The 13455-nt window shown below is 48.5% G+C and overlaps 1 protein-coding gene across 1 annotated transcript in view; it reads left to right on the top strand.

Annotated features, from left to right (window-relative positions):
• Nucleotides 1-12928, top strand: part of XYLT1 (xylosyltransferase 1) — a 292343-nt gene extending 279415 nt beyond the window's left edge. The window contains exons 10-12 of the mRNA XM_087815639.1: nucleotides 1228-1423; nucleotides 6968-7301; nucleotides 11939-12928. Coding sequence (XP_087671765.1) covers nucleotides 1228-1423; nucleotides 6968-7301; nucleotides 11939-12261 — 853 coding nt within the window. The 3' untranslated portion in view covers nucleotides 12262-12928. The remainder of the gene's footprint in view (nucleotides 1-1227; nucleotides 1424-6967; nucleotides 7302-11938) is intronic.
• The last annotated feature ends 527 nt before the right edge of the window (nucleotides 12929-13455 follow it).

The raw sequence follows: 13455 nt of genomic DNA, 5'->3' as shown, positions 1-13455 counted from the left end.
CACCCACCAAACAGTCTGAAGAGGGTGCAGGCTTTTTTCTCAGAGCCCTGGAGGCATCCCAGTAACTAGGCAGTGATTTCTGGAGATGCGGAAACACAGGAAGGCGGCTTCCCTAACCATTGTAATTGGACATAAAGACTTAAGCGCCAGATCAAGACCAGAGGGAAAGAGGCTGAGCAGAAACAGTGATTTGTGGAACGCTGTTATTAAGGAGCCACAAGCACCTCTAAGTGCTGTGCAATTTACACATTGCAGAAGCCAGCAGCCTTTTATTCCACCAGGAGAAAAGACAGAGCTGGGCTCTCCAAAGTTCCTCCCTCCCTTGCTCCCTCCTGGGGCATCTCTGCTTAATTTCCCTGCCCCTTTCTCCCAGGGAGCCTTTGTGGATCAAAAACATGCATCTTAAAACAACAGCTACCTCTTCATGGATTAATTTTGAGGGATAAACATCCAATGTCGTGGCTGAGAAGGACAGTGAGAGCGCCAATCAGCACAACCTTTTTGATAAAGTTGGACAACAGACATAGAGAGCCCCTTGGAGATTAGAGAGAGGGGGAAAGAAAGAGGTTCCAAAAACTGTGTTTGCTCAAGGATATTTAATGCAGTATTGTTCAGAATGGCCAAAAAAGTAGAAACCAGTTACATAGCCAATGATGGGAACTTGCTCTGTAATCTACAGCATTGCATGTAGTGGAGTAATGTATGTGTGTATCATGTTTTCAGAGACTTTTCAAAAACGTGTGATAATGCTTGGGAAATACTATGAAGCAAAAGCAGGATATAACCAGTATGTATATTATGACCTCAGCTACATGAGATTTATGCAAATATATGCATAGAAAATAAGGCTGAAGGGAAGTAGGTCAATATGACATTGTTTGCACACCATCATTGCTTCCCAGGACCTAGCACCAGAGGGTCAATAAATATCTGTAAATTGACATCGTCTATGTAAAGAAGCATCAAAAGTAGCAGTTCGTATATTCTTTATTGTGCTTTCATAGAGTCAACGTACTTTACATTTATAATCAACCAAAAAGCTATTGTTAGTAGTTATTGAGATCATAGATACACAGAGTCAGCTTTCAGGAATATGTTAAGCATTGTATAAAATGGGGGTTATTTTAGGAACAACACCGGCATGCTGGGCGGGCACCCCATTGTGAGCCTCCACATCTCCAACCCTGACCCATGAGCAGCTCGTATGAGACTGTGCATGTTTTCCAGGTACTATCCAATGGGCCACCCAGCATCTGTCCACCTCTACTTCCTTGCTGACCGCTTCCAGGGCTTTCTGATCAAGCATCATGCTACCAATCTGGCCGTGAGCAAACTCGAGACGCTGGAGACATGGGTGATGCCAAAGAAAGTCTTCAAGATTGCAAGTCCACCCAGCGACTTTGGGAGGCTTCAGTTTTCTGAGGTAAGAGGCCAGACATTGTTATAATTCACTGTCTTTTACATCCCCCTTCTTGCTGGGTCTTGTTTCATGATTTGACACCTGTAGCTGGAGATGGAGGAGAAGGGGACTTGGAAAACCCCAAAGATGAGCTCACCCTGTGCCTGAAGAAGGTTCTCCAGTCCCAAACACTGGAACTGGCATCTTAACAGGGCAGGAGGAGAGGGACAGTAGACCAAACCAACCTGGAGCCTTGGTCTATTTTTTATAGTAGAACTATTTTTTTTTTAATTTTTTATTCTAGCTAGTGACACCTCCTAAACTTGTGTTCATAATAGAACAATAACAAGCCAGTTTCCTAATGAAGTAGTGGCATTAGTTCTGTTTTACATATTAGAAAACTGAAGCGTATAGAGATTCAGTGATTTTCTAGATCATAGCTAGGAAGTGGGAGAGCTCAAAATTAAACCCAGGTCTCTTAGGCTGCAAATCCTGTGCTTAGTTGTGCTTTTGTCTCCTTAGTTTTTAGCACAGGGTTTAGCTTAAAATAAGTATCAGATCAATCATCGAATGGATGAGTGGATGGATGGATGGATGGATGGATGGATGGATGGATGGATGGATGGATAAATGGGTGGGTGGGTGGGTGAATGGATGGATGGATAATAGATGCATGGGTGAGTGGATGGATGAATAAGTGGATGGGTGGATGGATGGATGCATGGATGCATGGATGAGTGGATGGATGCATGGATGCATGGATGGATGGACAGGTATGTCAGTGATTGGACAGATGGACTGATGCATGGATGTATGGAACTATGGAATGTAGTTTCTACCTCTCCAGTACAGCATCAACTTTTAGTTATTTTTCTGCCTGGGAAGATGAATCTATCCAGCACCACCCTTGTAACATCAGCCCTACCTCCAGACCTGATCTGCCCTTTGTCTGCATTTCCAGCTTCATCCAGTACCACTCTCCTCCCCACTCACACTTGCATATTTGTCAAACATGCCAAGTTTGTTCCTGCCTCGGGCTTGGCATGTGCTGATCCTCCTGCCTAGAATGCTTTCCTGCAGGTTTTCGCCTTTTTTTGGTCATTCTGATCTAAATCCAAATGTTACATTTTTCAAGAAGCTTTCTCTGCCCACCCACTTATGCCACAGTAGCTACATTCTTCACATCCTTATTTTATTTTTTTCTTAGCATTTACCATCTAATGTGACCTTTTTGGTTTCTCTGATCACTTGGTGACTGTACACAAGAGAGCTGAGGCGATATCCCTCTCACTCACTGTTGTATCCCCAGCACATAGAAGGGCATGTAGCATTTGTAGATGCTAACTAAGGTGAAGGGATTAGCCAGAGAACATATATGCATAGTCCATGGACGCAGACAACAGTGTGGTGAAGGCCAAGGGAGGGAGTGGGGGATGGGTGGAGGTGGGCAAAGGGGGAAGTGAGGGACATCTGTAATAGTGTCAAAAACAGCAAAGGTTTCTGAATGAATGAGTGCCTGCAGTTGGCTGGAGACCATGGGAGGAAGGGAAAGCAGGATCAGGCTTGGTGAGGGTTGCCCAAACAAAACTACTTAGGGGCTTTCTGCCTTCCCTGTCGCCCAGTGGCTAAAGCAGTGATTTATCCCTGGTGTTAAGCGCCAGCAATGAGTTTGGCTGCTGGCTTGGGGGCCTATTTCAGAATGTGGAGAATCTTGAGGGATGGGAGTGGGCTGGGGGTAAGTATTCTTACCCACTTATATTTTCCTTGCCGGTCTTTTTCTAGCCACCTATAACCCCACCTGGCGGGCCTGTGCCCTGCTGAGTGGGCACTGAACAAGCATGGGTAGGAGTTTCTTGTGAAGCCATCGTTTTCAATTAAGACTCCAAATGGATTGGCTGGATTTGAGCTGCCATGGGAGCCCTCTCCATAAATTATTGGCACCAGGGGGCAATTAGACACTGCCCCAGTTGGAGTCTGTGCTGGGGGCCCAGGCGGCCAATTGAAGACATTAATGTCCCATTAACGAGATGGATGCCTAGTGGCCAGGCTCTCCCTGTTTATCAGCCTGCCGTTGGGAAACCGGGCACTTCTGGCAGTGACAAATGACGCTAGCCACTCGTGGCTGGTGATTTGTGAAGGTTCCTGCTCTAGCTCCGGTCCCTTGGTGTGAGAGCCACCAAGATCTCTGGCAGAGAACCAACATGTGAGCCCTGAATCTTGTATTTTGAATTTTTTCTAAAGCCTTTATTTTAAGGCAAATGTAAAGTTGGACAAGAAGGAGGGAGAGACCTGCACGGACACTTCATGGGCTGTTGAGAAATTCCCTCGTGTTGGCACAGTCCCAGGATTGTGCGTAGGGCCTGGCTCATGGCAGATGGGCAGCTCAGATAGATTTCTCCATCCCGTGGGAGTCCCATGCTGGCATCTTGGAGAGTCACCTAGTGCCTGTGATATGTGAGGCCAGAAGGAACAGTGGTGAACCAGACAGACCAGACCCTTGGTGTCATAGAACTGCTCTCTAGTGGGGCAGCCAATGAGTGAGCAAATAAATGAACAAAAAACATTTCAACTAATGGCAAGTATTATACAAAGAAAATAAAATTCCATTCATGTGATTGTTGGGGCCTCGAGAGGCTAATGAGAACTACTTTCAATGGGATGATTCATTCAGGAAGGCTTTTCTGAGAATAATTTTAGGGGTGAAAACTGTAAAAGAACTGGAACATTTTTAGATCTTCTAAGAGAAGAGCATGTGCAACGGCCCCGAGGCTCCAGGCAGGAGCTTGGCATACTCAAGGAGCAGCAAAGCCAGTGCCACCAGAGCACAGTGATCGAGAGGGAGGGTGATAGGACGGAGCTCTCTGAGGGACGGGACAGATCAGGAGGGATCTTGCAGGCCCTGGAAAGAACTTTGGATTGTATTTTAAATGCCATAGGAAGCCTTTGGTGGGTTTGACCCTGGGGGAGCAGTATGTTACGCTTGAACTTGAACATGCCCTTAAGTATGAGCAGTTGATCATTTTGTAGTGAATGGTGTGGACTTCCAGAGCATTGGTGAGATGATCGTGAAGGCCACAGAGGCTGTGACAGCAGCAGGGCTCCGTCTCGGGAAGCCCCTCCTCCCTCGTGCTTGGGGACAGCAGCTGACTTTCTCCTCTCAGAGTTTAGAAACAAGATCTAGGTTTTCCACTGTCGGCCGCTTTACATGTCTGTGTGCTCAGCTCCTGATCATTCATGACATGGATAGGTGATGGATGGAGAGGTATAGAGATATACTGAGCACCTACTATGTGCTCAGCACTGTTTTGGGCACTAGAGATACATTGATGAACAAGCTGGATGTCATCTCTACCTTCATGGAGTTGACAGTCTTGGGCTAGGGAGAAAGACTAAATTAAAAGTTGCAATGCTGTCCCTCCCTCCCCCCCAAAAAAAGCTACGATGGGCACATGCTTAGAGAAGCACCTCCGTGGTGCCTCTAAGCAGGGAAGGCTTCCAGGTAGAGGTGACACCCTGGATGAGATCTAGATGATAAATAAGAGCTGGTCAGGAAGAGAGTAGGGAAAGAAGGCAGACTGGCAGAGAGAGCTGGGGGTGGACACAGGATCAGAGGCAAGAGAGAGTGTCCCAGGGGGGCCTGGAGCAGGGGGTGAGTGGAGCGGGGAGAGAGGGTCAGAAAGGAGCAGACCCAAAAAGACCAGACCTCTCAGTGAGAGACCAGACTTAAAAACAACAAGATACTGAAGGGGATTGCACTTAGGATCGGGTTTCTTTAGAAAAATCTTTAAGACTTTGAGGCGGAGCTTGAATCCTGCTCTTACTTCAATCAATAGTATCATTTTAATTCCTACTGTGTTCCAGCCTGTGCGAGAGACCCCAGGGGTCCTCAGGAGCACCCAGCCCCTGCTGACCCACAGGGTGGCAGAAAAATGCCGAGATTTCACAAGTCTGAGAGGGACAGAAATGTCACAGCAACCCCTACCTCTCCTACCCTTAGGGCCACTCTTTAGGCCGCGGTCTAAAGACAGAAACCTGAAGCAAGCTGTGAGCCTATGAATGTGCGTGGATCATAGGCCCCCTGGTAGGTGGTGGCATTCGGCACGCGTGTTGGTGACTGAGTGAGTGAGTGACTGAGTGACAATACATCGAAGAGTAGATAACATCGCCTTTGGGGTCAGACTTCCCGGGGCCCCCCGCTGACTCCGCTCCTCACCGACCGTAGCAAGTTATCGAACTGCTCTGAGCCTGTTTGCTCATCTTTAAAATGGGGGTAACGACAAGAGCCTCCCCTTTGTGGAGCTGGGAGTGCGGTTAAACGAGTCGGTGCGGCCAGGCATTCGGCGTGACGCGTGGCACACGCTCTCGGCCCCGTTGGCCGTGCAGCTCTGTGTTCTGTGGCCGGAACGGACACGGTGACTCGTGGTGGGAGCTAGGAGAAAGCACAGCAGCTCCTGCCTGCGCCCCGCGTGCGGAACGTTCTCAGGGTGCAGGTGTGCCTGTCGCCCCCTGCACCCTCACCCGCAGGCACACGCACTGCAGATGCTGGCCGTGCAGAGGCCAGAGGAGCAGTGCGAGCCTGATGGTGGCTCGGCATCTGCCTCCAGCATGCCCCATGCTGTCCTCAGAAGCACTGCCACTAAACCTCCTGCGAGCAGAAGACCCCAATTTAATTTGATTTGAAACAGCAGCAGAGCTCAGTATCAGGGATCTCTGCAGCTCATTCATTTTTTGTCAGGTCATTCACTCGACGGATGATTGAGCACCTAGTGTGTGCCAAGCACAGTGCTGGGCACCACGAGAGAGCAGCGGGCCCAGGCGCAGGGATTTGAGCGGTCGGAGGACAGTTCACAATGTCTTTCTGGCTACTGGGTGGAGAGTAGATTGCAGGCGACAGAAGTGGAAGGCGGGAAGGCACGTGTGGATTCACAGAGGGTCAAAGCCGCGAATCCGCTGGCTGGCAGGAAGGGTGGATTGTACAACCGTCTCCATCCCTAGGGTCCAGCTCAGGATGGGTTAGGGAGGCCAGAGCTGTCTCTTCCTGGGAAAGCCTTGTGAACTCCTGCAGATGACAGGCGATGCTGAGGGGCCCTCTTTTTTTCTAGTTTATGACAGGGTGGCTCCAAAACCAGAGCCCCTGTCTTGCTCAGAACAATCACACTAAATGGAGGCATGTGATCTGGAAAACCAAGGAGCAAAGTGGAAACCAGCTGTACCTGTTGAATGGCGGGGTGTATGTTTCCTTAAAATGGACTGAAAGCAGGGATTCATTCATTCATTCATTCAGTGCACATTTTTTTCTAAAGCACACACCGGGTGCCAGGCACAGGAGGCCCAAAGGTTTAGTGAATAGACCACAGACCTTGTAATTCCCCAACCTGGGTCCAAATCCCAGATCTTCTGCTTACTGCCTGTCTGACCTTGAGCAAGTAACTTAATTAGAGCCTCAGTTTCCCCATTTCCTCATCTGTAAAATGAGTAGGTGAAGCCTAGTAAGCAAGATCCTAGCCCTTTCCTGGACCCAGCACCTTAGCTCAGGCTCAGTGATCTCAGGACTCACTCTCGTTTCAGGTCGGCACTGACTGGGATGCCAAGGAGAGGCTCTTCCGCAACTTTGGGGGTCTCCTGGGGCCCATGGACGAGCCAGTAGGCATGCAGAAATGGGGGAAGGGCCCCAACGTGACGGTGACTGTCATCTGGGTGGATCCCGTCAACGTCATTGCAGCCACTTACGACATCCTGATTGAATCCACTGCCGAATTTACCCACTACAAGCCCCCTTTGAACTTGCCCCTGAGGCCTGGGGTCTGGACAGTGAAAATTCTCCACCACTGGGTGCCAGTTGCAGAGACCAAATTCCTCGTTGCACCTCTGACCTTCTCCAGCAGGCAGCCCATCAAACCGGGTGAGTACTACCACTGTCCCCAAGGGCAAATAGTCCATCCTGAGGGCCTCATGGGTCCTTCGCCTGAGCAGGCATTGCTGCCCAGATGTGGGGAAGGGGACCACTTTCTAGAGCAATGCTCTGTGTTCTCAAGATTTGCTTTTCTACCTGCACACTGTGGTGACATCATCTGTCTATGAATTAGATAACTTTTTATTAGATGCTCTCCCATTGGACTCCCAGAAGGGCCTGATCATATTTAAGACAAGATGGAAAATAAACGCAGGAAGATATTGAGTTTTAGCAAATCTTGTTCACTGTGCAAAAAATATTAATTAAAACAGGAAATTCTGTTCGTCAAAAATATGATATACCAGGTCAGCGATTTTCAACTGATGTGCCGCAAGAATTTTTAAAACCTGCAATACCTGACTATTTAGTCTGGGCACTGACCTCTTTTCCCTTAGATTGTCAAATAAAAAATGACAACAGCTGCCCTGGCCGGTGTGGCTCAGTGGGTAGAGTGTCAGCCTGCCCACCGAAGGGTCTCTCTCGAGTTCAATTCCTAGTCAAGCGCATGTACTTGGGTTGCAGGTTCCCTCCCCAGGCCCCCCAAGTTGGGGCACGTTCAGGAGGCAACCAATTGCTGTGTCTCTCTCACATCAGTGTGTGTCTCCCCCTCCCTCCCTCCCTCCCTTCCACTCTCTCTGAAAAGCAAAGGAAAAAATATCCTTAGGTGAGGATTGACAGAACAAAACAAAACAAAATGACAACAGCCAACACAATACCGTCCAGTGTGAATGAATCGAAATTATACCTATTTTTTGGTCAGATTGGCAAAAAATATATATTTTTTTGGTGTGCTGCAGAGTGTTAGTAATTAGTTTATGTCTGCCGGGAGATGAAAATGGTTGAAAGTCACTACACGGGGTAAAAAGACACACAACAAACTAGTGGAAAGTATTTGTGACACTTACAAAAAAAGTGCTCATATTCAGAATATGTAAAGAAATTCCATAAATCAGAACAAGCCATAGCCACAGGCCAAGTCTTGCCCACTTCCTGTTTTTGTAAATAAAGTTTTATTGAAACACAGTCATGCCCATTCAGTTTCACATCGACTATGTGTGCTCTGGGGCCTCAGTGGCAGAGTGGAATAATTGTGACAGAAACTGCCTGGCCCACAAAGCCAAAAATATTTGCTACCTGGCCCTTTATAGAAAAATGATTATTAACCTCTGTTGTAAAAGGAAAAACAACATAAATGGCCCACATGCAGATAGAGAGATGCTCAGCTTCACAGATAATGAGAGAAATGTAAATGAAAAGAAAAAAAGAGACCCTGCTTCACTCCCGTCATGTTGGGGAACATTGGAGGGTTCGAGAGTGTTCACAGCGGGAAGGTCAGAGAGTCATGAACGTCGTTTAGTGCTGCTGGGAGGGTTAAGCGATGAAATGAGCTTGGAAAATGGCTTAGCATTTTCTGGTAAAGTTGAACATGCACTTACCCGACTGCACAGAAATTCCACCCCTAGGTATATGCTCTAGAGACTTGGGCAGAAATATTGCAGAGCTGTTCGTAATAGCACTAAATTGGAACGTCGACGATGGAGCATTTGAATGAGTCTCTAAAACATAATGTTGGGGGGGAAACATCACAGAAGGAATCATAATGAGGGCGCATGTATTTAAAGTTTAAAGCCAGGCCAAGCCAACAATAGATTAATTCAGGATTCCTTTGTCGGTAGAAAGCTGAGAGGAAATTAAGGGAATTATAAACAAACTTCAGGATGGTGGTTTCCACTGAGCATGGAGGGCAGACAGAGGGATGTCAGATCCCTGATGTACCTGCCTTTTTGTTCTTTTTTTTCATCCAAAAGGGTTAATTTTATTTTTCTATTTTCTCCTTTCCTTTTATCACTGCGAACATCTTCCTTTCCATTCAATCCCACCACCAGGAGGAACCACTACCAAGAGTTTGGTGTGCATCCTTCTAGAGGTTTCTTAGTGCTTTTAAAGCATAAGCATAAACACACAAAATAAATCACAAACATATTGTCATTTTGTAAAAGCAGAGTGATGCATTTCGTAGTGAAACTTGCTTTGGTCACTTTCCAAGTCTGCATATATTTTAAGGACCCCCAATCTATCTGTCCCCATTGGTGGACACATAGCTTCTGTCATTGTTTTCATAGATAACACTGCAAAGAAGATTCTTGAACCTAAAACTATATGCATCCATGCAGATACATCCATAAAATAAATTCTTAAAAACAGGATTCCAGGGTCTCTCTCAGGATTTGAAATTGTTCATCTCCATCTAACAGATCACAAACCCAGAAGGCAGAAGGATTGCAGCCTCTGTTAGCTAAGAGTTCTGAGCTGGCTGCCATTAGTCCATGGCACAAGGAGGGGGGACATAGATATGGGGAGGGGACACCCGGAGTCTTAAGGAAAGGGAGTGTCGAAATGGATTCTGTCGATTTATGCTAAGTTTCTGTGCTGAGCAAGCAGAAAGATAAGAGACCTCGTGTTTTCTCGAGATGGGAGTCTGCTTCTCCACTCCCCCCTGAAACGGACAAAAGGCAGCCTCCCCAGAACTGCCTGGACCAGCACACGGCCACTCGGGGCCCCTCAAGCGTCCCTTGATCAGGTTCACGTCCTTGGCCTTCCTCGGGATCTCCACAGCCAGATGTGGAGGGAGCGATGGAAAGGGCGGCCTGCTCCTCATGTCGGACGCACCTGGTGGACAGAACAAAAGAGTGGTCCTGAATCCCCCCACCCCCCACCCCAGTAAAGTAGCCTGGGCCCTTCACTGCATCCTGAGTTTCCCAGTTTTTTCTCCTGGTTTCTGAGGCTGGCAAGGCTTTCCCACCCATGACCAGCATGAGCTGGGGGTCATTCTACCACACTGGGAGCACCCCCTCTTCCCACATCGTCATCCGTAACTATCTGTTAACGATGTTCCAGTGACAGGGAGCACGAAGGTGGGAGCCATGCAATTTGTAAAATGATTCATCAAGAGTAATTTGCTATTGATGCGTCCCTAGTAATCTCAAGAAATTTGATGAGATGGAATTGAAGAAAATTTAATTATAGAGGCGAGCACTGCAGGCTGATGTTGTAAGAGTACGTCCCACGTTAACCTCACCTTTCATAAGAGTTTTCTGTATCAACAGCAATATTTGATGTTCAGATGTTTGCTAGCTGCTCTCTTCGCTTTGCATGCCAGCGTTTTGTCGGGTTGGGTGTCTCCCCGCTCCCCATCTGCAGGATAGAGCCATGGGGTGGCTCTAGTACAGAAATTAGACCTGCAGAAAAGAGAACAGCCTCTCTTCTCCTGGCAAGTGATGCAGGAGTTTCCCGCCCTGTCTGCCAGCATCAGGGAGCAGTGGGCTGGGGCCAGCTTGATAAACACGGACCTCCCTAACTTGAACGGGAGAAGCGCTGCTAAATCATAGCAGGACAGGATATATGCCCATGCCTGCTAGTCTTCGTTCTTCCACTGGACCCTCCAGACCGTAGAGCCCAGCCCCTCAGCTTCCTGAAGCATTGGGAACGGGAGGAATGACTTTCTTGTCTGTTAGTCAAGGCATATTTTTAATTCAGCTGGGTTTCCCCTTGCGTTTAGAGGGACCCACTCAAGACCACACATGTGAGAAAATAACCCTCTGACTATCCAGGCTATCCTGGTTGCCACCGAGGGTGACCGGCTCTGTCAAGGAAATAAGACGCGTTGTCTTCTGAACGCTGCTTTGTCTTACAAGGAGGTTTCTTGTAATCCTTTATTCTAATTCTCACCAGAATCATTAGCCAATATTTTTAAATATGTATAGTCTTGTGTTTGACAATAAAATAAGCAGTGAGTGGGAATTTCTTCAAAATAAAGGCCTCCTTTGCTCACCCCATCTAAAATAAACCTCATCACTCTCTAACCCAGGGATCGGAAGGCTTTTGCTGTAAAGGGTTAGATAGTAAATATATTCGGGTTTGCAGGCCACTGATGGTCTGTGTCTCAACTACTCAGTTTTGCTGTTGTAGCACCGAAACAACCACAGACAGTATCTACCCAAATGTGCATAGCCATGTTCCAATAAAACTTTACTTACAACAACAGGTAGGGGCCAGACATGGCCCAAGGGCCACAGTGTGCCAGTCCCCTGCTATGACTCAATACCCCATGTATTCCCTTCGTGACATTTATCACTGATTGAAACAACCTTATTTATTTACTCATTTATTCCTTTATTGTCATCAGTCTACCCCACTGGATTGCAATCGCCTTGACTGTCTGGTTCTCTGACCCCATAGAATAGAGCCTGGCACTTAATAAATCTTTATTGAATGAATGAATGAATGAATGAATGAATGCATGCCTTATTTAGTAAATGTGCATTGAATGAATGAATGTCTGGGCTATAGAAGGTGCTATGTAAATATGTGCTGAATGAATGAACTTTGTTCTGCTCTAAAGTGGGGCCATAACTGATGTGGGCTCTGTTTCTTCATCTGTGCAATGGGACTGTGAATATTAGTTCCTCGTGAGGTTGTCCCGTGAATTGAGTGGAGCCTCACCAGTGCCCAGTGTGGTACCAGGCACACAGCAGGTGCCAGCTTCCTGGCTCTTCTAATGATGTAATGGTTCCTTTTGCTTTCAGAGGAGGCACTAAAGCTGCACAACGGACCCCACCGCAACGCCTACATGGAGCAGAGCTTCCAGAGCCTGAACCCCGTGCTCAGCCTGCCCGTGAGCCCCGCGCAGGTGGAGCAGGCGCGCAGGAACGCTGCCTCCACGGGCGCCGCGCTGGAGCGCTGGCTGGACTCGCTGGTGGGCGGCGTGTGGACCGCCATGGACATCTGTGCCACCGGCCCCACCGCCTGCCCGGTCATGCAGACCTGCAGCCAGACGGCCTGGAGCTCCTTCAGCCCGGACCCCAAGTCAGAGCTGGGGGCGGTCAAACCCGACGGCCGGCTCAGGTAGCACTGGGCGTGCGTGGGCCACAACGGATGTCAAAGGGAACACAGCCAGAGGGCAGATGGGGCCAGGACCCTGGCCTCCCACCCAGGGGGTGCCTTTTGTGGGAGGGGCTCTCCTGGCCACAGAATGATGGAGAAGGAAGGTTCTGAGGTCAAAGCCCGGTCTGCCGATGACCTGCATTTGGCAAGCTGGCTCTTGGGGGCATGGTCTTACCTCTTCTGGCTGATCCTCAAATCCTACAGGGTCCTAGTCTTCCCCCTCCAATGACCCAAACCCCCAGACAAGTGATTCTCAAACTTTACTTTGAGCAGCAAAACTTTGTTTACCAAGCGCAGTCCTGGGTGGGAGTTCAAGGTGCAGGTGAAACCCAGGCTGCTCAGGGTGAAGGTGGGGAGATGGAGGCTCCTTCTCAAAGCTCAGCCCACCGGGCGGTCCCTGTGCCAAGGGCACCTCCTAAGGTACCTCTTCAGAACCCAAGGGCTCTGCAAAACCCAGTTTGAAAAGCACTGCCCAGACGGTGGGTTTGACCTCCAGCCCCCGCCCTTCGGCTCATCTTCCCGCTCCTCTGCTCCAGGAAACCCTTGTGCCAGCCCTGAAGTGACAGGCCCCTGAAAGTCATGCTCATGGGCCCTCCCCAGGGAGGCAGTAGGCTCAGGATGGCTCTGAGCTTCCCACTTAGTAAGTAGATGAGCAGGGAAGCCTTTTGGTATGACATGGCCAAGGTCCACCAGAGTGTGACTGCCAAGTGCCACACTCCCTTGAGGAAAAATGGGACGATGGTGAACATCGAGTCTCCAATTATTTATGGACCAGGAGACCAAGACCATGACCTTGCTGATCCTTGACAGTGGGAACGTTGGGGTCCATGACCATGAAACTCATAGATTGTTTGGAGCAAAACCGCTGAGCAAGACAGCACAGCAATATCCGTCCCCTGCTTGAGCCTTTTGGTCCTGAGGTCAGGCCCCCCCAAACCTCTGTGAATGGCGCACTTGGTGCTGTTGGGAGTGACCAAACCGCATGGACCAGACTTTTTACATCAAGGAAAAAGCATTTCCGATTTGGTTTTTAAATTCATGCCCTTCCTTATCCGAGGTGCCAGCAGGCCCATCTGACATGCAGTGTAGAAGCGGGAAGCTTGAGTGTCTGGTTGTTTAAAACCTAAACAATAGTATTATTCAAATGGCCTGAGCTGCC

Source organism: Miniopterus natalensis, chromosome 3, assembly GCF_054644295.1.
Source record: "Miniopterus natalensis isolate mMinNat1 chromosome 3, mMinNat1.hap1, whole genome shotgun sequence".
Classification (NCBI taxonomy): domain Eukaryota; kingdom Metazoa; phylum Chordata; class Mammalia; order Chiroptera; family Miniopteridae; genus Miniopterus; species Miniopterus natalensis.
Note: the sequence above shows the minus strand (reverse complement) of the source record. Positions and strands in the feature narration are given on the sequence as shown.